Raw genomic sequence first — 25,695 nt, 5'->3', positions numbered from 1 at the left:
TGGATTTATTAATTTTTTTATTAAAAAAAACGAATCTAATGATATACAGTATATTGAATATTATACAGTATTTACTGATACTCTACTATCAATAATTTTTGTGGAATTAAGATAAAAGAAGATTAACAGATTTATAAAAAATAGTATTTTCTAATTTATAAAGATTATAAATATTTTTATAAATATAAGGATTTTTAATTCTTGTTTTATTAATAAGATTAAGAATAAAGGAATTAATAAAGTATTTCCCAAATCCTGATTGATTATACAAATATAGAAAAATTAAAGAAAAGATATTGTTTTGATATAATCGCTTATAATATAATATATTAATTAGTATATTATATTAATAGTAATAGTTATACTATTTTAAAACAAGATAACTATAAATATTCACGATATTATATAAGTATATATATAATTGATATCGAATTTAATTCGGAAATTTTATATTTAATTATTATTGGAAATAAATATTCTAGAAGGCTTTATTTTACAAATTATATAATTATTATATAATATTCCGGAAGCAGAAAATCATTGGTTTAATATCTACTACAAATATTATATCAATATTTTCAAGATAATATAATCGATCTATAATTCATATTTATTATATACAATTAAAAATAATATAATATTCAATATTATCAAATTACAAATAAATAATATATTTATTATAATTAATAAAATATTTATAGATTGTAAATAAACTGAATTTAAAAACGCTAAATTTATAGTAAAAAAATATAAAACATTTATATCAAATATATTATTTAAGTTTAATAATAATTTGATTACTTAGTGAAATGATAGTATAATCTATCTCAACTAAAAGAAATAATACAAAAACCTTTATTTAATCAAATCAGAATTATCAGATATACAAGGTATATATAATAAGCTCAAAAAATCTGTAATAACAAAAGATCAATATATTATATAATATATTCGAGGAGTATATATAGCAATTATATATTAATTAGAAACAGTCTTTGATTTATTATACATAATATAAATAATTAATCCAAAAAAAGAAAATACTAATATTTTTAATAAATGCATTCAATAACAAATCAATAATTTAGAGAAAGAATTATAATTTATACCACTTGATATAAATTCTCTCAAATTAATTGTATTCACAAATATGTCCTTTATTAATAACAAAGATTTATTTTCTTAGATTAAATATATTATTATTTTAATAAATAAGTTCGATAGAGCTAACATTATTTATTAATTATCAATTAAATATAAGAGAATTGTTAAAAGTATATTAGTATCAAAGCTTTATGATATGGTTTTGGGCTTTAATATTAATACAACAATTAAAGATATATTTAATAAAATCTTTTCAAATCATAAGATATTATTAGTTATATATATCGATTTAAAATTATTATATAACTATTTTACAAAATTTAGTATAATTATCAAAAAGAAACTAATAATCGATATAATAGTAATTCGAGAGATATATAAGAAACAAGAGATTATAAAGATTAAATAAATTGATAAAGAATCTAATCTAGCAAATATAATAATTAAATCTAAGCTGTATCAAGCTTTAAAGGATTTGATTGATAATAATATTATAAAGATTAAGGTTACAAAATGGATTGAAAAAGATTAGTAATATAAATGATTATATTAGAAAAGGGATATTAGTTAGAAAAGATACGATATAATAACTTTAGAGAGTTACTAGTATTGGAATAGGGATCATATGACTGACCGCGTTAGCGTATATACTAGTGCTTCCGCACTATAGCATATACGTTTGTAGTCTTTAGCTTTTAGAACCTTAAGCAATATTACAACAGTATGAATTATTAGTATTATATTACTTTATTATCCCCATGATAATATTAATAATTATTATAAGAAAATATATTAAAATAATAAGATAAGAAATCTCAAAATTCTAATGTTTTAATTAATTAATTAATAAGTGCTTATTAAGCGACGGTGCTACTAGTTAATAATTTAGAGAATAGATAGATAAAATATATAAGGTTTGGTGTGATTTTGGTGTTCGGTAAATAGCTGTACTAGGGCTTATCTAGTATTATATATGAGATTATAATAAAATAAAATAGAATAGAATAGAATAGAATAAAATATTATAACTAGCTAGCTAATTAATTAAAGAAGAAAAGAGAGAGAATCTTAAGTTAGTTAGTTGTTCTTCGAGTTGAAGAAAGAAAGGAAAGAAAGAAAGAGAGAAAGAAAGAAAGGAAGAAACTAGCTAGCTAGCTATTTATTATTAATCCTAATCAGGAAAGAAAGAAAGAAAGTAAGCCCTCTTAAGCAAAAACTCGATTTATTAATCCATTTATTAATCAATCAATCAATCAACCACCAAACCAGTCAGCTCAAGAAGCGAAAGCGAAAGAAAGAAAGAAAAAAGTATCATTCGATTAATCAATCATTACACACCACCATCCATCCATCATCCATCCATCCATCATCATAACATCTCAATCATAATATAAATCCACCTCCATCATAAACCCCCCCCATCTCATCCCACCATAAAATCATCACCCGCCTCCATACTTCCATTCCATACTTCATCATCATCATCATCATCATCTTCATCAAGATTAAATTCCCACAAGACTCCTCACCAACATCTTGGCCGCATCTGAATTTCCGCCCAAATTACTCTGATCATCTTCTGCTGGGTAGAAGAAAGCCGCAACGGCGATAATGACATAAGCTGCGCAAAGAAGGGCACCTTCGAGATAATTGGATCGACCATCGAGAACCAAGAAATTGACAATAAAGGCCGAGACGAAGAGACAGACGGTTTCAAAGAGCGTAAAGTATAGTGTCATTTCTCTGGACATACACCAGCCGAGAAGAACGATGAAGGGAGTGACGAAGAGAGCTATCATGATGAGTTAGTTCGCATTGGATTAAATATTGTGATTGAAAAACATACCGATTTGAATAGAAGAACCAACGGCTACACCGATTGCCAAATCCATTTTATTCTTACTAGCTACCGTAACGGCTGTAACGTGCTCGGCCGCATTACCAACAATAGGTAAGATAATGAGACCGATAAAAGCCTCACTCAAACCAGAATTGCCTTCAACAACAGCATTGATACTATCAACCATGAATTCGGCACAACAGGCTACAAGACCAGTAGAAAGAAGAAGTAAAACGACGGCTGTAGTACGAGAGATATTTTCGTCCTCATCATCCATGGGAACCTTGTTGACTGCAACAGCTGTGCTGTTGATGCGAATAGGTGCAAGATTTGATGGGGTGGGATTGGCTGGATTTGATATAGTTTGATTGAGACGATCGGGTAAAGAATTTGTGCGACGAATTCCCATACGAACGCGAGGAATATTTCCAGGGGGTGGAGTACCAGTAGGTGCAGGGTTGGTAAAGACATTTTGAGAGAATGTCTTTGGAATTTGAGGTCGAATGCCAGAGGTTATTCCGCGAAGAGTAAATGGTCGTTTTTGAGCGTTATCTTGTTGATTTTCAGGATTTTCCATAATGGCAAAATCAACACGTCGTGGATCGGAATCATTCGGTACCACTTCAGCAGATTTCTCATTGATAACTTCAGGTACAACACCTTCTTTGATGGTTTCTTGATGTCTGAGAGCTCTCTTGCGAGCTTTGTGTTCCTTTTTCTGTTGCTTGCGTTCTCTCTTATGTTCCTTTTTGGTCATGACATAATTTGTGAATGAACCAGTGCGACTTCTTCTAGGACGTTCATCATCACCATCTTCTGCAAAGTCAATAGCACCTGTACGATGATCATCACCAGCGGATCCACTACCTTCAGCTGCATGATTGAGACTGCTGTTACCAAAAGATGGTGTACGAAGAGCCTCAACTTCGACAGTATCTTTCGAAGCTGAGCTTGACTTGCGACGTCTACCACCTCTGATGAGTCTTTTAACACGTTTGGCAGTAGTATTGGAGCCGCTGGAGCCATCAGAGTCAGAGCTGGAGGAGGATGAATCATCAGATGATGAGTCCATCCAAGCTGCAACCGGCCCAGGAGCTAATTCCTCATCAATAATATGCTGAGGAGTACTTTCATACATATATGCGTGGGACTTTAACTGAAACAAGAGGTACATGGCATAAACCAAAAGAAGAATCTGGAAGATGTTAGTATAACAAGGTCTCTCAAACACAATGGGGAACTTACGACACTAGTACCACGACTAACTTGCAAAACTTTGGTGTTAGCCTTATCTGCAGCAGTTGTAGTATTGAACGATGCATGGAAAGCAGTCTATATTTGTCAGTTAATAGTTTACGCCAAAGGAAGAAAAATTCATACCGGAAGCAATAAACTCATGACGCTCAAACTTAAAAGACAAGCACTCATTTGTGTGACAGTACTATTATAGATCTGTAAAATATCAACACTGCTCACAACTTTCCGAAGAAGAATCAATTACCTGTTCACGGAAGCGAAGTCCACCAATCAAAAAACACATTCCTAGAATCAAGAGTAGATTTGCAAGAATCGAGCCGAGCAAGGAAGCTTGGACGATACGGATTTCATTCTGTTGAAAGTTAGAATAATTCGCACTGGAGAGGGGAAATTTACAAACCTTCTGCAATGCAATGCTATAGGATTAAAGATAAACAGGTGAGCATATGTTTTGAACGAATATTTCACAAGGGACTTGCATGAGACAAAAGGAAATGGAAAGGGTATAATGATATGGGACGCGATTGATATGATAATGCCTTTAAGAGGGCTTCTCGCACTTTCTTGTCTTGATCTCTCACGAGGTAGACATACATACTATTGATATTGTTAGCTTGACTCGATATTCACACAGAGGTGTCGAGGGAAACTTACAAAATGATAAGCTCAACAGCATTACCAAAAGTAACATTCATCAAAGCACCAATAGTATCACCCATCCTCTTAGCCACACTTTCCGTAGCATGACTGAGTAAACCTGCCAAAGGTATAATAGCAATCGCATTCATCGCAAAGATGATACCTGGACTGAGCCCAATCGCATAGGCGATGATACCAACCGGTACAAATACCAATAAAATGTTGATGACACTTGAGAGTATAATATGTTTGCCGGTAAGCCAAAATCGAATGGCAACATTTTTCTTCTTGGGTTTCTCGGATTCGTTCGATTCTATGAGATTCCCCTCTCCATCAACTTGCGGAGGTGGAGCTGGTGGCGGATGGACGTCGGATGTATTGTCTGCCACATTGTTTCTTGTGGGATTTGAACGTTGGTTCTTGAAGCCATTATGATTTGCATTATTTCTGGGGATGTTGGTTGCATTGTTAAGAGCAGAGGTAGCAGTGTTGTTGTTGTTGTTATTCTGCGAGCTGGTAGTAGGAGGATTGCTCAAGGGAAGAGTTGGTCCACTCAGATCTGACGAGGTCGTAGGGTTGCCATGTGCCTTGGATTTATCCCAAAAGCTCACACGATCTAGAAATGACGGCGAATTAGACGAAGTTTCCTTCATCGATGTAGAATCAGATGAATAGAATGTGAGGATTAATTTGTTTATCTGAGAAACAAACTTGGGTATGGTTGAGTTGAAGAAAGAGACAAAGATGAATTCGCTATCAAATTAGGGAAATGGAGTGAAGAGAGGTGTGGTGGGTGTGTGTTTTATCTGAAGAAAGAAAAACACGTAAGAGGCAAAAACAAAGGATGATTTGATGATGATTGATATCAAAAAAAGGAAGAGGACGTTTGTTAATATAGCCGGAGGTGTAACGTTGTTTATAACAAAAGGGCAATGAATGATATGGGGATGGATGGGGAATTGGGATACGGTGAAAGTCACTCCCTCTCCCTGCAAGTTGATAAGGCGAAGATGTCCAGGGATTATTCAAGGTTTGCTGTTTGCCAAGGCTGAACTTTCCCAGTAGTGGATTTGCCAAGTAGCGGAGAAATATCTTGGGAGAAAGGAATCTGATTGGATGGAATATGATTTTGATTGTGTATTCTCTATCGTATGATTGGATGAGATGGGAATCTGTGAGGGTTTGCTGGATTTGTGAATTAGGTAGGTACCTAGGTAGGTATGGATGGGAATAAATAGATGTGGCGCAGTAATTTGATATTGATGTTGATGTGATGCGATGGATTTTATTGTACCGGTATTGTATGTGCTGTGCCTCATGGTACTTGAGCATCAAAGTACTTCCATTCGCAAACGTGGGAAGAAAGACTTGCATTATTCAAGTAGGTATGTGTTTTGTAAGGATCTCTTCCCATATCATAATCCATCATATATTTGTGTCACTCGATCAATTACTCAATTGAGTATCCCAATTGTTTGCTCCACGCCGATTAGTTCCAACAAAGATCTTGCATTACTCAAACCTTCATCATCAATTATCCAACTACCACTCAGACTTCTCCTGATTCATATATCCTCCTATCTTATCTCGAGCGTGACTGACCACTCACTGTCCTCTTCTATCTCTTCCCCCATACTTGGATGAAAGCTTGGTTTGATGACACGATGATGTAGTATGTACCTAGGTACTGCTTGATGATGATGTTCGAGACACATCGGGATGCATGGAATGGAATAAGAAATCATTTGAACATCAATAGAAAATCACTTGACAAGATAAAGCAATGGACAAGAGACTTTAAAAAACACTCAATACTTACTCGGTCGATTCTCCCTATTCATACTTTGATGATGCACGATTCGTCCTCGGTTCTCTTCCCGAAGACTCTAATAGTAGTACGACGATTAACCCTCCGGACTGATACAAGCGGTTGATCCGTTGATTGCCTTGCGAGTGACTAACTGCCGGCAGTTAAGTTACGCACGTCGATCAGGTACAGGTACTTGAATCACGAGGGAAAGGATTTGATATCGGATTATCGTAGAGATAGAAAGAAGAAAGTAGAAAGTAGTAATCGATGAGATATTTTCACATGTAATGGATTACAATTGATACTCGTCTCCTGTTTATCAACTGCAGATATGAGAATCCAATCTTTCTTATCTACCTACCTACCTACTTAGTCTTAATCATAATTCACCATCTTCAATCCCCAGGCAACTCTCTCACACCTCATCAATCTCATCTCTATCCAGGAAAGCACATAGGTAAGATTCGCACCTACCAATTCGAGCATATGAATCATTTGTAAAGTCCAATCCTTCCCCGTCCTTCCCAGTCCTTCCCCCACGCCAAGTCACGTCAAAAATCAGACATTTCCAAAGCATGGACGATTATGCTCATTGCCAAGTATCACATCAATGTAGTTCATGTTCTAAGTATTCACTTCCAATATGATACATCAGATATACCCACCTGGGCATTCAACGTCCTTCCCAATCCGGCATGCTCAAAGTTCAGAATGGCATATCAGAATGACAACACAATCCACAACTCACATCCCTCATCTAAAGAACCCTTCCATCAAAATCCCATCCTTCAATCCACTACCTCATCTCATCTCATCTCATCACAAAGAAACCCAATGTCAAAAAGATCAGCGCTTGCGTACATCCCCCATCCATCCATTTATCTATCTCTATTTATCCATCCATCCATCCATCCAGACTTCACACCAGCGCCAACGAAACACTAACGCACAAATGAATCACATCAAACACCCGTCCCAGCCAATTCCGCCACAACTCAGCACAGCCACATACGTACACCTCCAGCTTCTCATCCATCCATCCATCCATCCATCCATTACCTAGGTACCCACCCAAATAGTCATTCCGCACTCCAAACAAGTCAAGTAGGTATCCATCCATAGAACATTCCAAGAAATCCAGGACCAACCAATAAAACAGGGCTGAATCCGTTAATACCTCGGGATTTTGTGATCATTTGATCGTGGCTGGTGTGGCTGGTGATGATATGATGAGGGTGCCCCTATCCAATCCATCATAGATACATCCAAATCATAGATATCGTACATGAAAAATATTTCATCATACCTAATGATTCATTCATTCATTCTCAATGATTACCTACGAGCTTACCTACCGGTATGCGTGAGTAATGATCACGAAATCTAGAATCCTACCTACATGACGCGTTTTCACCATAGATACCTAGGTACCTATCCAACATCTACCAGCGTAGCAAACTGACCTGACCTCGGCGTTTAAAACACATAGCAAATATCCGATCATCGTCCTGTCCTCCGTAGACTTACCGCTCGCTGCTCGTGGTATGATTATCCCCTAGACTGCCAACTAGCGGCGCCATCACTTAATATACACTTACTGACTAATTAGAATATCAGAATTTTGAGAATTCTTATTATTTTAATACGTTTTTTTATAATAATAGTTCAACACTTATAATTTTAATAAAAACAAATAATATACTTTGAAAATCTTTATATAATCTTTTATTTTCTTTTTCTTTTTTTAATAAATATTAAATTTTTGATTTGATATATATTTTTAAATATAAATTATATAGAAATTGTTTATAAATATTTTTTATTTTTAAAGATAAAATATAATAATATTTATAAAATCTTAAAATCATTATTTTACAATAAAAAAAATCTTGGAGATATAATTAATATATTTATTATTATTTTTTTAATAAATTCTAAATTTCAAATATAATATTAAAACTTTTATATATAATATTATTTATAAGGTTATTGATGTTCTTACTTAGTATATGGATTATATATGGCGCTGCTAGTTGACAATCTAGGGGATATACTCGCTCTGAGAAAGCATGAAAACCTTCAAGTACCTACGGATCTAAGAATCGTACTTGTGTAAAGGTTTTTCTTTCCTCTGAGTTATAATTAAGGTCTTATATATATACGAGATATACGAGATGTATAATAGAATCTTATATATTAGTGTATGAACTAACCTTATTCAATCTCAGGCTTCGATTTAGTATAGTTTTTCCTATAATACTGGGGTTATTGTTTACGGGTTTTGTAGTTTCGTAGAGTAGATAGGTAAGTTATTTTGAGTCTAGATCTTTTGATTACAAGTCTGTAATAATTGCCTAGGAAATGTACATAATCTAATATATATATATATATATATATATATATATACGGAGTAATATAGAAACATTTTTCTATTCCTATATACTAAATTAGAGAGAAGGAAAGGATAATATAGTAATATAATATTATTACTTCGAAGAGTACGAGTATAATATACTAGGTATATAATATCTTTAAAATTAAGATACTTAATAATTATATAATTAAAGAGGAATTCGATGTTAGAAGGAGAATATATATATATATAAATTTTCAAAAACAATTCTAATATTATAATTAAATTATAAGATATCTCAAAAAGTATTTTTCTATAAGAATATTTTTATTTTTATTTCTATTTTTATTCATTCTTAAATCTAAATTCAAATCCAAATATCTAAAACAATCACAGTTTATCTACTCGTAGATAGGTTTATTAATACTCTAACGAATATTAACAAATATCAATAATCACTACTCGTATAATAGAATAAATAAAAGTAATAAGGGGATATAATAAAATACAATGAGATACAATATCTAGACAGTTTAGGGAATAGTATTCTTTTTATATGATAGATTTTAGTTTATTAGTATCTGAGAGTATTGTATTGTATTGTAATATATTATATTATATTATATTATATTATATTATATTATATTTATATTATATTATATTATATTATATTATATTATATTATATTATATATATTATATTATATTATATTATATTATATTATATTCTATTATATTATATTATATTATATTATATTATATTATATTATATATTATATTATATTATATTATATTATATTATATTATATATATTAGAGATGAGAATAAATATATTTGCTATTATAATAGTATATAGTTTCTGATTCGTGGATATAGTATACTCTTGAGTTTCTAGTCTTTTGATATTTTGGTATTATAAGAATAGATGAATAGATGAATAGATGGATCTTATACTGTTTATCTTTCTGAGTTTCAAGCTATCTATCTCGAATTTCTCTTCTTGCTGTTGGAAAGTGATATTGTGATATATGCAGAGGGAAGAAGATATACAAGATTTTCACACATGCAAGATACTTGGATATATCATATCGAATTTCAAAACACACAATACGATAACTGCAATAACTGCAATTGAAACATCTTTCATTGATCAACATCTATCTATATACAAGAAAAAATTTAAACTCTCTTCTCCATCTATCATCTACCTTTATCCTCATATCTAAATATACAAAACACATCTAAGACTTTACTCAAACAATACTTAAGCATCGCAAGTATCGTCATCCTCTGCTGGGGCAGCAGAAGTAGCCACGGCAGCGGCACTGGAAGTGCTGCTTGCCTTGGTAACAGTAGCCAAAGTAGTTGGGAGAGCGGCAAAAGTGGTAGTTTGGACGGCGCTTGAAACCGCGGCGGAGGTAGCAATGGCAGCAACGGAGCTAACGGATGAAGCGACGACAGAGCTGGATGCTACGACGGCGACGGAAGAAGATGAAGCGACGACCGCGGAAGAAGCGACTGCGGAAGAGGCAGATCCGGATCCGGATGCGGAACCGACGGTGAAATCAACGCAAGACTCGTAGGTTTGGTCGATGGAAGCGGCATCCCACCAATGTTGGACAACACATCCACCAGGGGTAGCACAGGTGCTTGGGAGATCATCTGGGATGGTAATGCTGAAGCTAGTTTCGTTGGCTGTGACACCGGTGGCTGTGCTTGCGAAGACATCATAGTACAACAATTGTTTGATGACGGTGTTGGCGGCAGTGTCGATAATGGATATGTTGGCGGTACCGGTGTGAGGAGCCGCAACATTGAACGTGAAAGGAACGACTTGGCCTGCAGTCCAGCTTTGCACGAGATCAGTGTTGTCGGCATATTTGTAACCCTTGCATTGCCAGATGTTGCATGCGGCGGCATCGTAGTCGCTTTGACTGGCGGCAACTTGGAGCATGCCTTGGATGTTTCCGTTGGGGTCGGAGGCTTGGTTTACCTCGACTTGCTGTCCGCATGCGGATGCCATGGCGGCACCGGGGTTACGGGGAGTTGGGGTGAGGATACGACCGTGGGCGGAGACGGAGGTGATGAGGCCAGCGGCCATGAGGATGGTGGATGTGTATTGCATTTTGAAAAAGATTCTGTTTATCGTCGAGATAATAAATTTCTTGATTGGGAGAGGATTTGAAGTTTGAGATATGAATCGATGAAGATGGAGGGAGCGAAATCTACCAGAACTAGCTGGATGAATGAATGTATAAAATTTGATTTGAATGAATGTGAGAGGCGACTTTGCACCAAAAAAGAATGTATTTGCGATAGAAGATTTGAACGAGGAAAGATGTGTTGAAGAAACAAGAGAGTAAAACTTCCTCCTCGCTATCGGAAAGAAAACCTACTTATATGAAATCCTCCCCTCCCATTGTCAAACCCCCAAACAATCAATGCAAGCCATCTAAATTTCGTTTGTGAAAAAGAGGAGTGCACAGTGGACCATCACCACATGTGTTCAACTCAATACAGCGTAGACCCATTGACTCAATCCTGTTCATCTCAAAACTCCTGCAATAAACCACTATTGGGACAGAAACCAAACCCAAAAAGATGAAAGGTCTGGATGCAGATATATTAACCTTCACTTCCGCACACCTCGCCATCCATGCACTATCCAATCTGTGTAGTCGCAGCACCCCCGTCACCCAAACGATGACTGGGGCTCTATCACCAAAACGAACTACGAGATCCGGATAGAGTGCCTAAAGTTGAACCAAAGCGTCACGCCAAGTTTGGAACTATTAACGGCGTGTATGCGAAATCGTTCAAATCGATCAAAAACAATACTTTCATAGGAGAAAACGAAAGAAAACATTCAGGAGTCCCCTTCCATTGAAATTGAGGAACCGCCAATTAATATACTTCAAACTTCAAACCCAAGTTCATTCGGATGAGTTTCCCCTTTCATGATACACGTTGGATAGAATTGTGGAGTAATGTATATGCGATTGGTAGGGTGATACTAGGATAATCGGTACAGACGCCGATGAGATGAAACAAGACAGGGGACATTGAAGTTTTAGATGAGATGAGATGAGATGAGATGATGATTTTTTTGGATTCTACTATCGTAGAAGCTTGATTATATTGATATGAATTTGTATGCGATTTAATGTGTGATTTACTCAAAGAGGGTAAACAATTTAAACTCATGACCTTACATTTATTTTGCTATCATATTGCACGGATCTCGGATCGAAACTTCATGCTCGTTCGATATTGGCAGATATTGACACATTACGTCATTCTTCCATCTATACTTTTGAAACGACTACGTGGTACTATATGCAATATAGGATAAAGCTTATTAGAACCGGTAGGAGAACTTTCATTAGCTGACATCTGTATTATATATCATGATGAAATACTTCGCATATCCTGTCTAAGTTTGTCCTGCATCGTGAACTTACCTCTACAAACTTCTCACTCGTTTTCTCTCACTAATGATGATTCACAACTTCGCTGGTCTAGGTATTCCAATCTAGTCCACTGTTATAGATGAATTCTTGATTCTGATATACTAAGAGTTCTGGAACCTACTCACCGCACATGTAACGCTTTTCCGACCAAAGTATATGATTATTCATCTTTCTATACCCTGGTTTATTTATAATTATATAAGATAAAATTAAATATAGTATTATAGAAAGACGAGCTTTTTCTTGGCTCTTTGTGACTAAAAATAATAACGACCTTGCTAATATTTTCTATAATTATTTTTAATACTATTCAGAATTTACGTTTACACTTATACTATATAGCTTTTAAAATCCTAAATAAAATATAAATTTTAAAGCTTTTAAAGTTTTTAAAGTTATTCAGATTATAAGCTTTTTGAAGTGGTGGTTTGTGTATAGGCTTAAATGGGGTATATTCAACCCCGAACTTCGAATGATAATAATAATAATAATAATAATAATAATAATAATAATAATAATAATAATAATAATAATAATAATAATAATAATAATAATAATAATAATAATAATAATAATAATAATAATAATAATAATAATAATAATAATAATAATAATAATAATAATAATAATAATAATAATAATAATAATAATAATAATAATAATAATAATAATAATAATAATAAATAGATTTCGCTAGCCTCTCGCTTTTAGTTCGTATAGTAGTGCCGAAGGCATTTTTAAGCTTAAATTTGATAAATCTAATTCTTTTTAATAAATTTGATAAATCTAATTCTTTTTAATAAATCTAATAAATCTAATTCTTTTTAATAAATCTAATTCTTTTTAATAAATCTAATAAATCTAATAAATCTAATAAATCTAATAAATCTAATAAATCTAATAAATCTAATAAATCTAATAAATCTAATAAATCTAATAAATCTAATAAATCTAATAAATCTAATAAATCTAATAAATCTAATAAATCTAATAAATCTAATAAATCTAATAAATCTAATAAATCTAATAAATCTAATAAATCTAATAAATCTAATAAATCTAATAAATCTAATAAATTTAATTCTCCTTTTTCTTTCTAATCCCTTTTCTTTTTTCTTTCTTTTTTCTAATCCCCTTCTTTTTCCTAATCCCCTTCTTTTTTCTAATCCTCTTCTTTTTTTTAATCCCCTTCTCTTTCCTAATCCTCTTCTCTTTCCTAATCCTTTTCTTTTTTCTAATTCCCTTTTTTTTTCTAATCCCTTTTCGTTTTCAATCCCCTCTTTTTTCTAATCTCCCTCCCTTTCCCCTTTCTCTTTTTAATCTCCTTTTCCTTTTTAATCCTTCTTTCTCTCCCCCTCTTCTTTCTAATCCTCTTCTCTTTCTAATCCCCTTTCTCTTTTTAATCCTTTTTTTTTCTAATTCTTCTTTCTTTTTTAATCCTCTTCTCTTTCTAATTTTTTTTCTTTTTTTAATTTCTCTTTCCTTTTTAATTCTTTTTCCTTTTTTTCTTTTCCTTTTAATCTCTTTCTTTTTTTAATTTCTTATCTCTTATTACAAATCCCAAATTTTTAAATTAATTAAAAATATTTATTTAATTTTTTAAAATTTTTAAATCTTTAAATTTTTAATTTATTTTCTAATTAATTATTTCTTTTATTAATTATAATTTATTAATAAAAAAATTATATTATTAAAAAATTTTCAATTTATAAAATTCTATAATCTTTTTTAATTTCATTTTATAAATTTTCTTTTCTTAATTTATTAATTAATTTAGATTCTAGTATTTTAATATTCGTATATAAAATATCCATACTTTTTCTCGACCAATTAGCTTTCAGTTATAAACTATGTTTTAAAATATATATATTAGGGATTTAGAACTATATAAATTATCCAAAAAAGTATATCATTTATTTTTAGATATTTTTATAATAGTAATTTTGAAGGGTTAAAGTTGAAAATTCGAAAAATTTCGAAAATTTTGTTTATTTTATATAACAAAAATATTATAAGTTGAAAATTCTAAACTTTTTCAACTAAAAGTTTAAATAATTTTTCAACAAAAATATTTAAAAATAAATTCGAAATTTTATATATAAATAATGATTCAAATTATTCATTACAAAGTTTTTATAATTTAATATTAATAATTGTATGAATTATATGAGATTTTAGTTTATATAGGAAAATATGAATTTTGCAGGGATTATGTCACAAAACATCACGCTGTACGGTGAGTACCTATGTTCGACAACTCTTACAATCTCCATGTGGTAATTGTATATTTCATCCTCAACTTTTGTAGTATTGGCCATACAAACACTCTTATACTTTGATCTTTACAGGTATTTTAGATAAATGCAATACAATATACAATTACTACGTACTACGAATCATAATCCGCCAAAATAATATCTTTGCGACTTTCTGTCAAACTTTCAAATACAGACCCATGATAAAACTCAGAAACTACACAAAAGTGCACCCAAACCTCACATCTTACTCGGCATCCTCATTCCTCCATCCAATCTCAAAACTACTCCGTTCAACATCACATTCTCAATACTTTGTCTTACCAGTTGTGCAAACTCGTGGGGTTTGCCCGGTCGTACTATTTGTTTTCTTTTGATTAACTCGTTTGTTCTAATTTTGATATTGGGGGGAAATAATGTGTGGGATACAACATATGAGAAGGAGATATTCCGAAAATAGAGAGACATGAAGAAAAACTTACGTGGAAACTCCATAACTCTAGTCAGACTCGCTCGCACTTTATCACTCATCATAGCCGTCATTCTTGAATCAAAAAGACTTGGTGCTATGGTTACGACGCGAATACCATGTTTTGCGACATCACGGGTTAAGGGAAGGGTTAAGGAGACTATCGCGCCCTTTGAAGCAGAGTAGGCGACTATTTGTCTGTCAGCATCTTGAACCTCTCTTGAATTCAGGATGATATGAGAAGTGGAAGTACATAATGAAGGGAAAATTACCTTGACCAGGCTGGCCATCAAAGGCAGCAGATGAAGCAACCATAATGATAACACCACGCTCACCATCTTCATTCATAGGGGTGGAACGAGCCATGTGGGGAAGACATTGACGTATCAAATCGATAGTACCGCGGACGTTGACGTTCATTACGAAGTCAAAATCGGAGAGAGAGAAAGGATTGAGGTCGCGATCGAGGATCTGAGGTTGGGGAGGTTAGTGTGTTAGTAACTCCGTACTCCGGGTAAAGAGGGGACCACAATAAAGCAGCTTAAGGAATGAGAATTGAAATTGGTAGAGGTATGTTGAAGGAAAATATTGAAAGGGGATGTTAAGGGAAAGTCTTAGAAATCTTCGCTGGAGGTTGCGTATGGTCGACGCAAGAGCGTTTATGAGAAACTACCATAGAGCCAGTAACACTTTAAAGGCAATCTTATTTCAACAGAACATTGTTTTAAAAACAAAACATTGAGGACATACCTTAGCAGGAGTAGCTACACCAGCAGCTGCGATAACTCCACCAACCTCCTTTCCAGTTTCTTTCACCCATTCCAAGGCACCTTTAACAGCATTGGTGATACTATCTGTTTCCAATACATCTGTTTGAAAGAATTTAATCTTTCCACCTCCTACTTCTTTAACCAACTCTTCAGCCAACTCTTCATTCATATCTAAAACAGCTGCATATCCTCCAGCTTGGCAGATATCAATAACACATGCTCGGCCTAAGCCTGAAGCTCTGTAGGTCTTGTTAGTAACGTTTGATTCATTCATAGTTGCATGATTTCACTTACCCGCCTGATACAATGAATGTCCTACCATCAATCTTCATTTTGATAATATCTGAATAATATATGTTAAAGAAGAGTTCTGAACATTCACGAAACCATTCTTCTTCCTCATACCTCACTCATCACATGCCTCGGCTTATCAAATCCCTCTAATCTATATAAAGCCAATCCAAACTAGTCTAGCGTCGGGAAATGATTGGCTCAACACCGATGCGATAAGACTTGCGACAACTTTGATGTCACGTCCTATTGTAGTCTCGATTTACTGAAGGAAATCAAGAAATTCCAAATTGTAAAAATATTAAACAACTTCCAAAAAAATCTCGACCTTCTGTGCCTTTAACAACCAAAAATTGATCCCGTTATCGTATTCCCACCCATAGGTGAAGATGGTACGACCGAGGCGTTCATCCGCCGCAAGTGATGAGAGTGCCAGTACTACCAGAGATCAGGTTTGTTTTCCATGCCTTCATTGCTGAACCAACATGAAGATATACCAAGTTTGAGACAAGATGAAAGATATTTCATACCAATACTAATGGATTTTCAGGAATTAGGTAGTATGTACGATTATTTGGCTAAGATTATACTCTTAGGACCAAGTGGAAGCGGCAAGTATGTTACATTTTCTATTTGTTCGTGATGAGTGGGATGTTTATGGTTGGATTGATATGGATATGATATTGATGTTGCACAGATCATGTCTATTACATCGCTTTGTCAAAAACGAATGGAGGATCTTGTCATCTCAAACTATCGGCGTGGAATTCGCAAGCAAGATTATAAGAGTGGGTAGTGGCTCTCGACGGAAACGCATTAAGCTCCAGGTATTTCCATTCCCCTCCTCTTCTTGCTGTCCCCTCCAAGCTAAGAGCTAATCATACAAAAGCTATGGGATACAGCAGGAACAGAACGATTCCGCTCTGTATCGCGCTCTTACTACCGTGGCGCCGCTGGCGCGGTTCTATGTTACGATATCACGAACCATAATTCCTTTACCGGACTCCCTACCTTTCTTAATGATGCGCGAGCACTTGCTTCTCCAAATCTTACACTGTTACTTGTGGGCAATAAGACGGATCTCGCGGACTCAAATGCAGATTTAATAGATACATCTGTGCCGCCCGCAACACCACCTAGTATTAATAGCAAGAATTCCTCGTTTCCTTTTTCGGCGGGCGGATCTGTGACTTCGACTTCGGGATATGCGGGGATAGGATCACAATTAAAAGCAAGTGTAGCGCCGGACGGAAGAGATGTTAGTGCGGAAGAAGCATCTAGATGGGCTAGTTCTGCAAATATACCGGTTTCGGTGGAGGTTTCTGCATTATCGGGTGATAATGTTGAGGAGGTTTTTAATAGATTGGCGAGGATGATATTGACGAAGATTGAGTTGGGGGAAATCGATCCCGATGATCCAATGAGTGGAATACAGTATGGGGATGGAGGGAGATGGGATACAAATGCTAGTGATGGAGCCAGTGTGAAGAGTGGAATGACGATTGAAGATGGGATTACGAGGAGGAGGAGGAAGGGGAAGAGGGGGCAGAACTGGGGACTTGGGGGAATGAGGGAGTGGGAGGAGGTTTTTACGCTGACAGGTCAGAGAAGAAGGAGAGGCGGTTGTTGTTGATGAAGGGGAAGCGAAGAGATCTTATGAGATTGTCTTGAGCAAAAAGTTCTCTTGATGATTTGAGTCGAGCTCCTCTTGTGCTCTGTGTCGAATTAAAGCCAGAGCTAGTGGATACTATTATTAATTTTAATGATAATGAATACCTGTTTTTAGTCTATTACTTAAGTGGCTGATTCTGATGCAGTCGTGAGTGGCAGATGACCGGTGATTTGAGAAGGATAAGTATATGGTTTATCTTTCTCAGCCAGGCATCATACAGCAATATGTTGTCTATACAAATAAAGGGGGGGAGATTACATTCAGGTGTATACATCACATATGAAGGAATCTAGGGGATTGCTCTTACACTGGAGTTCCCTTCTAAGTCTCCGTTCGTTTCTTTTCTCCATGACCAGTTCTCCTCTAATCATCTCCAACTTTCTCTAACACGTCTTCTCGAGACTACCACTTCGTTCAGTTACCATTCCATCAAGGCCTCATCTCTATCTTCTAGAGACTTGATCCCCTTTGAAACACGAATAGTGGTTTCTAAACTATCAGACAACTCATCTACAAACTTCGAAACCCCTCTAGAGTTTATATATCCAATCCTCAACCCAAACAAACCCCAACCCTCTCTCGTGTTTTCAAACTTTCTTGTTGCACATCTCTTTTTCAAAATCTAAAAATACTTCCAAAATCATGGCATACTCAGACTATAGGCAGGTATCTAGAACCCAAAATCGACCTTCGACCTCGCTCAATACTGTTAGGTATACTAACAAGATCCTCACGAGAAAGAAAGAAAGAAAAAAGAAAGCCTTGCAAAGCCATCGATCCCCAGACTCAAAATCCGACCTTCTGCTACATAGTACCTGCTAGACAGCAGCGAAATCGAGAATTGTCTTGAATGTTGCATATCTCACTTGAAAATTCTAAAAATATTACATGCATATCTACATGTTTGTACATATGCATGTAGAATTTCCTGTCTTTGAACATAATCCTATGATGGGGCGCTGTATTTTACCTCACCTGTAGATTAGCATTTTGAGTCATTCCTTGATTGATATTCTATTTACTTTCAGATTTCCTACTCTCTTCCTCTTTTTTTTTAAAGTGGACTTGAAGATAGGTAGATAGATACACATATAGACATGTTGCGCATCTCCCCTCCCGGTCTGAAAATTGGCGTAAAAATTAAAATTGTGGTATTTCCCTCCCTCCCCCTCGTTACCTAAAATGTAAAATTCGTTACCTATTACCTACCTGCCTACCTACCTGTAAAAAAACATGCAGTACTCGGATGTACATCTCAACGACCATTTGGTCGTGCGGTACCGTTCCTGCTAGGCATTCTTTTGTTTTTATGCCGGATATATGGAGTATCTAGCTCGCCTAGGTACGTACAGTACAGTGCACCCGAGTTCGCCTAATGAGCGGGGTGGAATCATTTGGTGCCTATGTACTAGGTAGATTGGGAGTTTTTGAAGGAAGGGAAAATGGGAGGAAGGCGGGGCCGGTGGCGCTTAGATGTGTGGGTTGGTGGTATGAGGGTGTATGTATTTTTGGTTGTGATTTTGTGTGGATTGGGAGGTTTGCGATGAAGTAGCTGGGTGGATGTGGAAGATGGGGATTTTTAGTAATAGTAATGATGGGTTTGCTTGACGGGTGGAGGGGAGAGGAGTGGTAGAAGGGGAAACTGATTTTACCGAGTTGTGTGTTAGTTGCCCCTTTTTAGATTGAAGAATTGGATTTATTGGGTTGTTGATGGACGGTTCTTTTGATGTGTTCTTTATCTAAATGAATGAGATAAGGGAGTAGAGATTGATGAATAATCATCAGTCTGCTCTTTTTCCACGTCTTGAACAGGTTAAAAATATCTACATTTATGTTGAATGTCAAATGTCAAATCCCTGCATTCGAAGACATTGTTTAACATTCACATCATATGGGATTACACTATCTACAATTCTTTTCCGGACTCTTTTTCTCTCACGCTATACTCTATAACTCCAACCGACAGGAAAAGTAAAAGTAAAGCATATGATAATATGAAGTTTCAGTACCTCTAAAGTCTTGAAATAACAAAGATTCGCTTAATTTCTCTTTCCGTGGTTGAGATGTTCACATTTTTCACATTCTTAATTATTTCACTTAACTTCACTCTCGCTCTTTAAACATTCTATATCCAGGAAACTTCTTTCATATTTTAATTCCTTTTTCTATCTCCGTTCGAGTTCTACTAGAAACTCATCATCCCCTCTCTCTCTGAAAAAAAAAAGACTCCTCATCAAAGAGTCCAGCTCTAATGCTTTCCCCTCTCCTATCTCGACTCTTCCCTCTTCTCTCCATACACCTCTAAGTATACTTAGCCCCCCAATGCCCCAACTGATACGTCATCTTCCCCATCAAGAAAAAGTAACACTTAATACACCGATAATGCGTATTACAATGTTTACAGATCTTGGAAAAGCCAGTGTCGCTTATAGAGGCAGTTTCGTTGGTTTCGGCGCAGGAACAGCAGACGTAGGAGAATGTCATTTTTGCTTTGGTTTGGTTTGGTTTGGTTTGGTTTGGTTAGGTGTGGTGATAGAGTGAGCGTGAGTGATCTGATATGATGATTTGGTTTAGTGATAGCTGAATGTAGGACTAGATAGTAATACCGATGAAGATAACAAAACCTAACACTCCAAGAACATCTCGCTCATTTATACTCTTGCCAGAAGATATTCACGTAATTGTTCCGATTCGATTCGAAGTCTACATACAAAGAGATATTCGAGGAACAAGAGGCTTAACAATGCCGCAGAGTCTATTTCTGGATTCTTTGAAGAAAAGGGGGTCGAAAGGAAAGAAGGGAAAGAAAGGAAAGAAAGAAAGAAGGGGTTAGCGAGTCGAAATCTATATCCACAAAGAATCATTGGGTAATAATAACCTGGAGAACAATAAACTAGAGATTTGATCCGCAGAGTCTAACTTTAGATTCTTTGAAGAAAGGAGAAGATTTGAAGGGAATTAGGCGAGACAGGGAAGGAGAGGCTTTGTTGTGGAGGTTTGCATGGCACATATATAACAAAGAGATGGTTGGGGAGGCTGAACGCTTCTTTATTTCGTTCGTTCAAGTAAATTGATCGAATTATCTATCGAAAAGACGCGAGAAGTGAAAGAGAGACGTCGATGGAGATGAAGATGAAGTTTATTTTTCTCTTTCTCTTCCTTGATATTAATGGTAGATTAGATGTCTCGATTGCGGTTATGAAATTGAAGCGAAAAGTCATGGAAACCACAAGAGAAGAAAACCCATAGACTTCTACTAACCCTTTAGCACGGGTTCGAGCAGTACATCAATTTCCGATCAAAATGCTTCACGTATTGTGATTCCATCAATTGATATAGTGACATTCACCAAACTATCCATTAATTAACTGTCAACTTAATCCTCAATACCCTCAAAAACATCATCATCCACTTCCCCACCACTCCCAACATTCTCCTGCTTTCGTCTCTTACTTCCTTGAATAGCACCTTTCCTATTATTTTCCAATTTCCTCTCATAACCACTCTTCGTACTGATCTGCATTCTTGATTTCGATTTTCCTCCCTTATCTTTTCCATCTTTCCCATCCTTTGCATTACCCAAACCCCCTCGTCTAGCTTCAACACCATATTTCTTCAACTTTTTCTTTTCTTCCTTGCTAGGCGTTGGTAATGCATCTAATAACCATTTCTGCATACTAGCTTCACTTGCTGGTTTTCCAGCTTGTTTCTCTGATGCTGCAATGATATTTGCAACATTTTTAACATATGGGATATCCTCTTTGGTATAAAATGTCACTGCGATACCACCATCACGACCAGCTCGCCCAGTACGTCCTACACGATGGATATAAGCTGCTCCTGAATTTGGAACATCATAGTTGACTACACCATTGATACCTTTGAAATCGACACCTCGGGACAGAATGTCTGTGGTAATCAAGATCCAAATCTCACCATTACGGAATCGTGTCATGACTTGATCTCTGACCGAGTCTGAAAGATCTGAATGTAGTACTGCAATTCTGGTAGAACCACCTGCTTCAGCGGGGATATCATACAGAAGTTCAGCATGTAAGGCAATAGCTCTGGGTATCGTTTGTGTAAAGACGAGGAACGGAGGTCGTAAAGATTCTGTTCCATCTGTAGTTTTTGCCGTGGGTCGAAGCAATTGTCGAAGAGCAATAAGTTTACCAGGTTCTGTCGCAGCATAGATCAAACGATGTGTAATATTAGGGATTGCAGAATCTTTAAGTCCAACTACAAGACGAACAAGGTTTGAATGTTTCTCGAGGCCTAGTTTTTCTTGTCTGGCTTGTATCGTGGCTGAGGCGAGAGTCTCAATATTTGAACCCATCGTTGCCGACCAAAGAGTGACTCGTAGATCAGGATTGATGCATGAATTCCAGATACCTAATGTCTGTTCTCTGAATAATGGGTCCAGAAGAACATCTGCTTCATCGAAGACCAATGTACGAACGGTCGGTAGTGGAGCATGACTATCTGAAGATCCTAAAGACAAGGCATGAAGGAAGATCAAAGGTGTTGTAACCAATATATCAGTCTTGGTAAGTGGCTGACTAGCTGAAGCAGCCCCATCGACAGATTCGTCATCATCCTCATCATCCTCTGACTGGTCCTTTTCCTCGGTGCTGGCACTCGGTATTATCTTCATCCCTTTCTTCATTCCCAAAATTTTAACTCCAGTTCCAATGCTAAGCTTCTTTCCCTCGTTAACAATTTGATTAGCGAGCTCCTTCGTAGGTGCAATTATAACAGCCTCCAAATCATGATTCTTATCAGAAGTTCTGCGTCTTTGTACTATCTCATTAATAACCGGTATTAAAAATGCCAAAGTCTTTCCACTTCCAGTAGGCGCAACGGCCAATAGATCCAGAGTACTTGACAATTCATCAGTGTCTACTGATGAACTACTTAACGCAACTGACGGCTTCAAAAGTAGCGGCAAACTTCCCATTTGAACTTCCGTGGGAATCTTATATCCTTGATCCTTCAAATTTTCCGATAGTCTGCCTGATATCTTGTATGTAGCGCGTAAGTCTTCAAACGCCATCAATGGCTGTGGGTACAACTGCTTGATCTCTTCCTTCGTACTCTTAGCAGGCTTCGACTTTTTCGATTTCTTAATCTTCTTCTGCGGTTTTGCGCCAGGCAGAAGAGTGACCTTCAATCGATGCGATTTCAATATCTGTCGACATTCTCCCTCATCTAGAAGTGCCTCTGGCTCTGAGGATTGATTCGAAGGTGCAGGTTTTGGCGCATCGTCCGTGGAAGTGACTTTCTTGGATTTCTGTGCGGCAGGTTCAGATGAGAAGAAATTGAGATCCCCATCTTTTTGCTCCGCAGTATCAACCTCCTGAGCTGGTCCTCCTCTCTTTCTTTTTTTGCCTCTCGATTCTGGAATTGGATCGTGGTACAATTGAGGATTTGCAGATGTTCCACTCGAAGGTAATTTCGAAGCAACGCCTCCTAATTTTTGCGATCCATTCTGACCCGATTGCTTCGACGACCTAGAAAGTAACCTTAAAATATCCATTGCTGCAAATTGTCGAAGTTTTCAATATCGAGCGCTGTTCAAACTATCGCAAAGTTAGCTAGCTATATTTTCGCGCGGGATGAACATTTTATTTTTCGAATTCTGCCACTAGGTACCTCGCTACCGCCTTCCTGTTCCATCCAATCAACAATGCCAAAGTGGATGGAACCGGGACTTCAAAATAAATTTACAACACAGCTCAGAGCTCTTCAATCGTACGCCAATCCTCACATCACGGTATGTTAATGAAGCCACTGCCAGAGGGAATATTCACTGATACCATGCTCTAGCGATACAATAGCCATCATGCCAGAAACATCAATCTCCCCACCGGCCGTCACACGCCCAAGCAAACCCGTTTCGGAAGCTCTTTTGAACGAGAAGGTAAATACCACATTATATCAATTCCGCACTTACCATACCCATGGATTATTCATAAAAGAAATACACTGCTAATTCAGCGCTCATCTAGTGGGACCACTGTCTTTCCTCGATGCTCATACGATCCTCCGTCGGACTCGGATTTGGTGTTGTCGCCTCAGTCTTGATATTCAAGCGAAGAGCATGGCCTGCATTTGTTGGTGTTGGATTCGGTGCTGGAAGAGCTTATGAGGAGTGCAACACCTCATTTAGAAGGGTGGGAAAGGATGGCATTAGAGTACAGAGACCTTGAGTGGATAATGGCTTTATTGGGGAGGGGGGTGGGGGTGGTCTTGGAGTACATAGACGTGGATGGGAAGCTTGAACACTTTGAAGTGTGTATGATTACATGAAGACAGTACTTCAAATAATTCTGGGCTGGCTCACTTCTCCGTACTGCAGCACAAATGTTCAATTGGCTTGTGAAATTGGTCTCGCGTGATTATAGTTGTTTATTCAAAGCACTCATTTTCTACATATTCAGGGTTGACAATCGGTCCCAATTTATGTCTCATATTAATTTGATTCATTAGTTTATGCTTGGTTTTCCTAACCGTTCAGTACTGCCTTCATCAAGGAGCTGTCCCATTAGTAATATGAAGCTCTAGGAGCAAGACAAAGGCCATGCAGAACTTGGTTGTTTACTCCCTTAATCTCGTGATTCCGAGGACAACAAGATACCCACAAGCGTTAATTGTTAAGTTACAGACTGTCAGAGTTCTGACGCCTGGCTTTCTTTATAGCTAATTCATCTCGCCCCGGGGAATAACCGTATCGCAACACTCATCCAATTAATACAAACATGTATTTTCCAAGTCAGAACTTCATCATAGTTGGCTACTAGCTCGATTCGTCTTTCTCAAACAGCGCTCCTCCTTCGACCCCCAAGGCTTGGAGATCTCTTGCAGCCGTCTCCCAACACAGCACATGCACTTCCACTGGATACACTCTGATGTCTGGATGAATCCGCTACTTTTCCCGTCCAGGCATATTCTAACTTGACACCTCCTGTTTTTATTGGAGAAGAATGAGGCCATTTCACTGCCTGCCCGAATTTTCTGCTTCCATTCTCTTCACTCGAATAAGTTCTTCCATCAAGCTTAGCCATAAGAATGTCTCGATTCGTGTCATCTTCCAAGCCATATTTGACGGCCCGTAATCTATGTATATACCAGTTCACAACCATGTAGATTCCGTAGGAGAGCCAGAGAAGTAAGGCGACAATGCAGAGGATAAGTAATAGGAGGACCGGAGGATCGATTCTTAACTTTTGAAGATTGGGATGCATTGCATGTGGTCGACTTAATACATTAGGGGCGGATTTAGAGGATGGTGGAGAGCGGTATGCAACGATTTGTTTATGACGACGAACATTGTATGGCCGTTGCTGTTGTTGCTGTTGTTTTTCGACGTAAGACATTTGAAGGACTTGCGTAGCTATGAATGACTGGGTGGTAAGTGTTGTTTGGGATATTGCTCCAACCGGCTTAGAAAGTGACAATGTATCTTCTCAAACGAAACAATTTGGGAAAGGAAACGATAGACTTAGGTAAAGAAACGAAAATGCAAATAGAGCTGAGGTTGTTTAGCATGCATGCCTTGAGGGAGTGTATATGAAGGAAACATTGTTTGGAGGGCAAACATAGATTGTGGGTTGGTCTTTCCAATTTTGATGACTTCAGAGGCCTTGCTTGTCAAATAAGGTACCGTGTAGACTATTCCAAGCAAGACCGCGTTACTCAGACGATGACCAACGTTGATTAACTGCATTTCTTGTAATCGAATAGTTGATAAAATTCTCCGGACAAAC

At 36.4% G+C, this 25,695-nt stretch overlaps 7 protein-coding genes across 7 annotated transcripts; 2 read left to right on the top strand and 5 right to left on the bottom strand.

Annotated features, from left to right (window-relative positions):
• Positions 1 to 2,609: 2,609 nt before the first annotated feature.
• On the bottom strand, positions 2,610 to 5,493 carry EAE98_001400 (uncharacterized protein; the record flags this gene model as incomplete). The annotated part of the gene is made up of 8 exons (XM_038949019.1): positions 2,610 to 2,896; positions 2,951 to 4,139; positions 4,190 to 4,276; positions 4,325 to 4,396; positions 4,446 to 4,553; positions 4,602 to 4,617; positions 4,670 to 4,798; positions 4,856 to 5,493. The coding sequence occupies 8 exons, from the start codon at positions 5,491 to 5,493 to the stop codon at positions 2,610 to 2,612; spliced, it is 2,526 nt and encodes an 841-aa protein (XP_038815285.1).
• Positions 5,494 to 10,266: 4,773 nt separating this feature from the next.
• On the bottom strand, positions 10,267 to 11,127 carry EAE98_001399 (uncharacterized protein; the record flags this gene model as incomplete). Its single annotated transcript, XM_038949018.1, has 1 exon — positions 10,267 to 11,127. One exon carries the CDS (start codon positions 11,125 to 11,127, stop codon positions 10,267 to 10,269), a length of 861 nt encoding a protein of 286 aa, XP_038815284.1.
• A 3,695-nt stretch (positions 11,128 to 14,822) lies between these two features.
• On the bottom strand, positions 14,823 to 16,298 carry EAE98_001398 (uncharacterized protein; the record flags this gene model as incomplete). Its single annotated transcript, XM_038949017.1, has 5 exons — positions 14,823 to 15,086; positions 15,210 to 15,386; positions 15,469 to 15,667; positions 15,947 to 16,205; positions 16,261 to 16,298. 5 exons carry the CDS (start codon positions 16,296 to 16,298, stop codon positions 14,968 to 14,970), a joined length of 792 nt encoding a protein of 263 aa, XP_038815283.1. The 3' UTR covers positions 14,823 to 14,967.
• Positions 16,299 to 16,646: 348 nt separating this feature from the next.
• EAE98_001397 (uncharacterized protein) lies at positions 16,647 to 17,890 on the top strand (the record flags this gene model as incomplete). The annotated part of the gene is made up of 4 exons (XM_038949016.1): positions 16,647 to 16,709; positions 16,808 to 16,872; positions 16,955 to 17,084; positions 17,147 to 17,890. 4 exons carry the CDS (start codon positions 16,647 to 16,649, stop codon positions 17,888 to 17,890), a joined length of 1,002 nt encoding a protein of 333 aa, XP_038815282.1.
• Positions 17,891 to 21,305: 3,415 nt separating this feature from the next.
• EAE98_001396 (uncharacterized protein) lies at positions 21,306 to 23,465 on the bottom strand (the record flags this gene model as incomplete). Its single annotated transcript, XM_038949015.1, has 1 exon — positions 21,306 to 23,465. One exon carries the CDS (start codon positions 23,463 to 23,465, stop codon positions 21,306 to 21,308), a length of 2,160 nt encoding a protein of 719 aa, XP_038815281.1.
• A 306-nt stretch (positions 23,466 to 23,771) lies between these two features.
• On the top strand, positions 23,772 to 24,138 carry EAE98_001395 (uncharacterized protein; the record flags this gene model as incomplete). The annotated part of the gene is made up of 2 exons (XM_038949014.1): positions 23,772 to 23,849; positions 23,938 to 24,138. 2 exons carry the CDS (start codon positions 23,772 to 23,774, stop codon positions 24,136 to 24,138), a joined length of 279 nt encoding a protein of 92 aa, XP_038815280.1.
• Positions 24,139 to 24,744: 606 nt separating this feature from the next.
• On the bottom strand, positions 24,745 to 25,305 carry EAE98_001394 (uncharacterized protein; the record flags this gene model as incomplete). Its single annotated transcript, XM_038949013.1, has 1 exon — positions 24,745 to 25,305. The coding sequence occupies one exon, from the start codon at positions 25,303 to 25,305 to the stop codon at positions 24,745 to 24,747; it is 561 nt and encodes a 186-aa protein (XP_038815279.1).
• Between the last annotated feature and the right edge of the window lie 390 nt (positions 25,306 to 25,695).

Source organism: Botrytis deweyae, assembly GCF_014898535.1.
Source record: "Botrytis deweyae strain B1 chromosome Unknown BDEW_002, whole genome shotgun sequence".
In the NCBI taxonomy this organism is placed as follows: domain Eukaryota; kingdom Fungi; phylum Ascomycota; class Leotiomycetes; order Helotiales; family Sclerotiniaceae; genus Botrytis; species Botrytis deweyae.
This window is presented reverse-complemented; position numbering and strand designations above follow the sequence as displayed.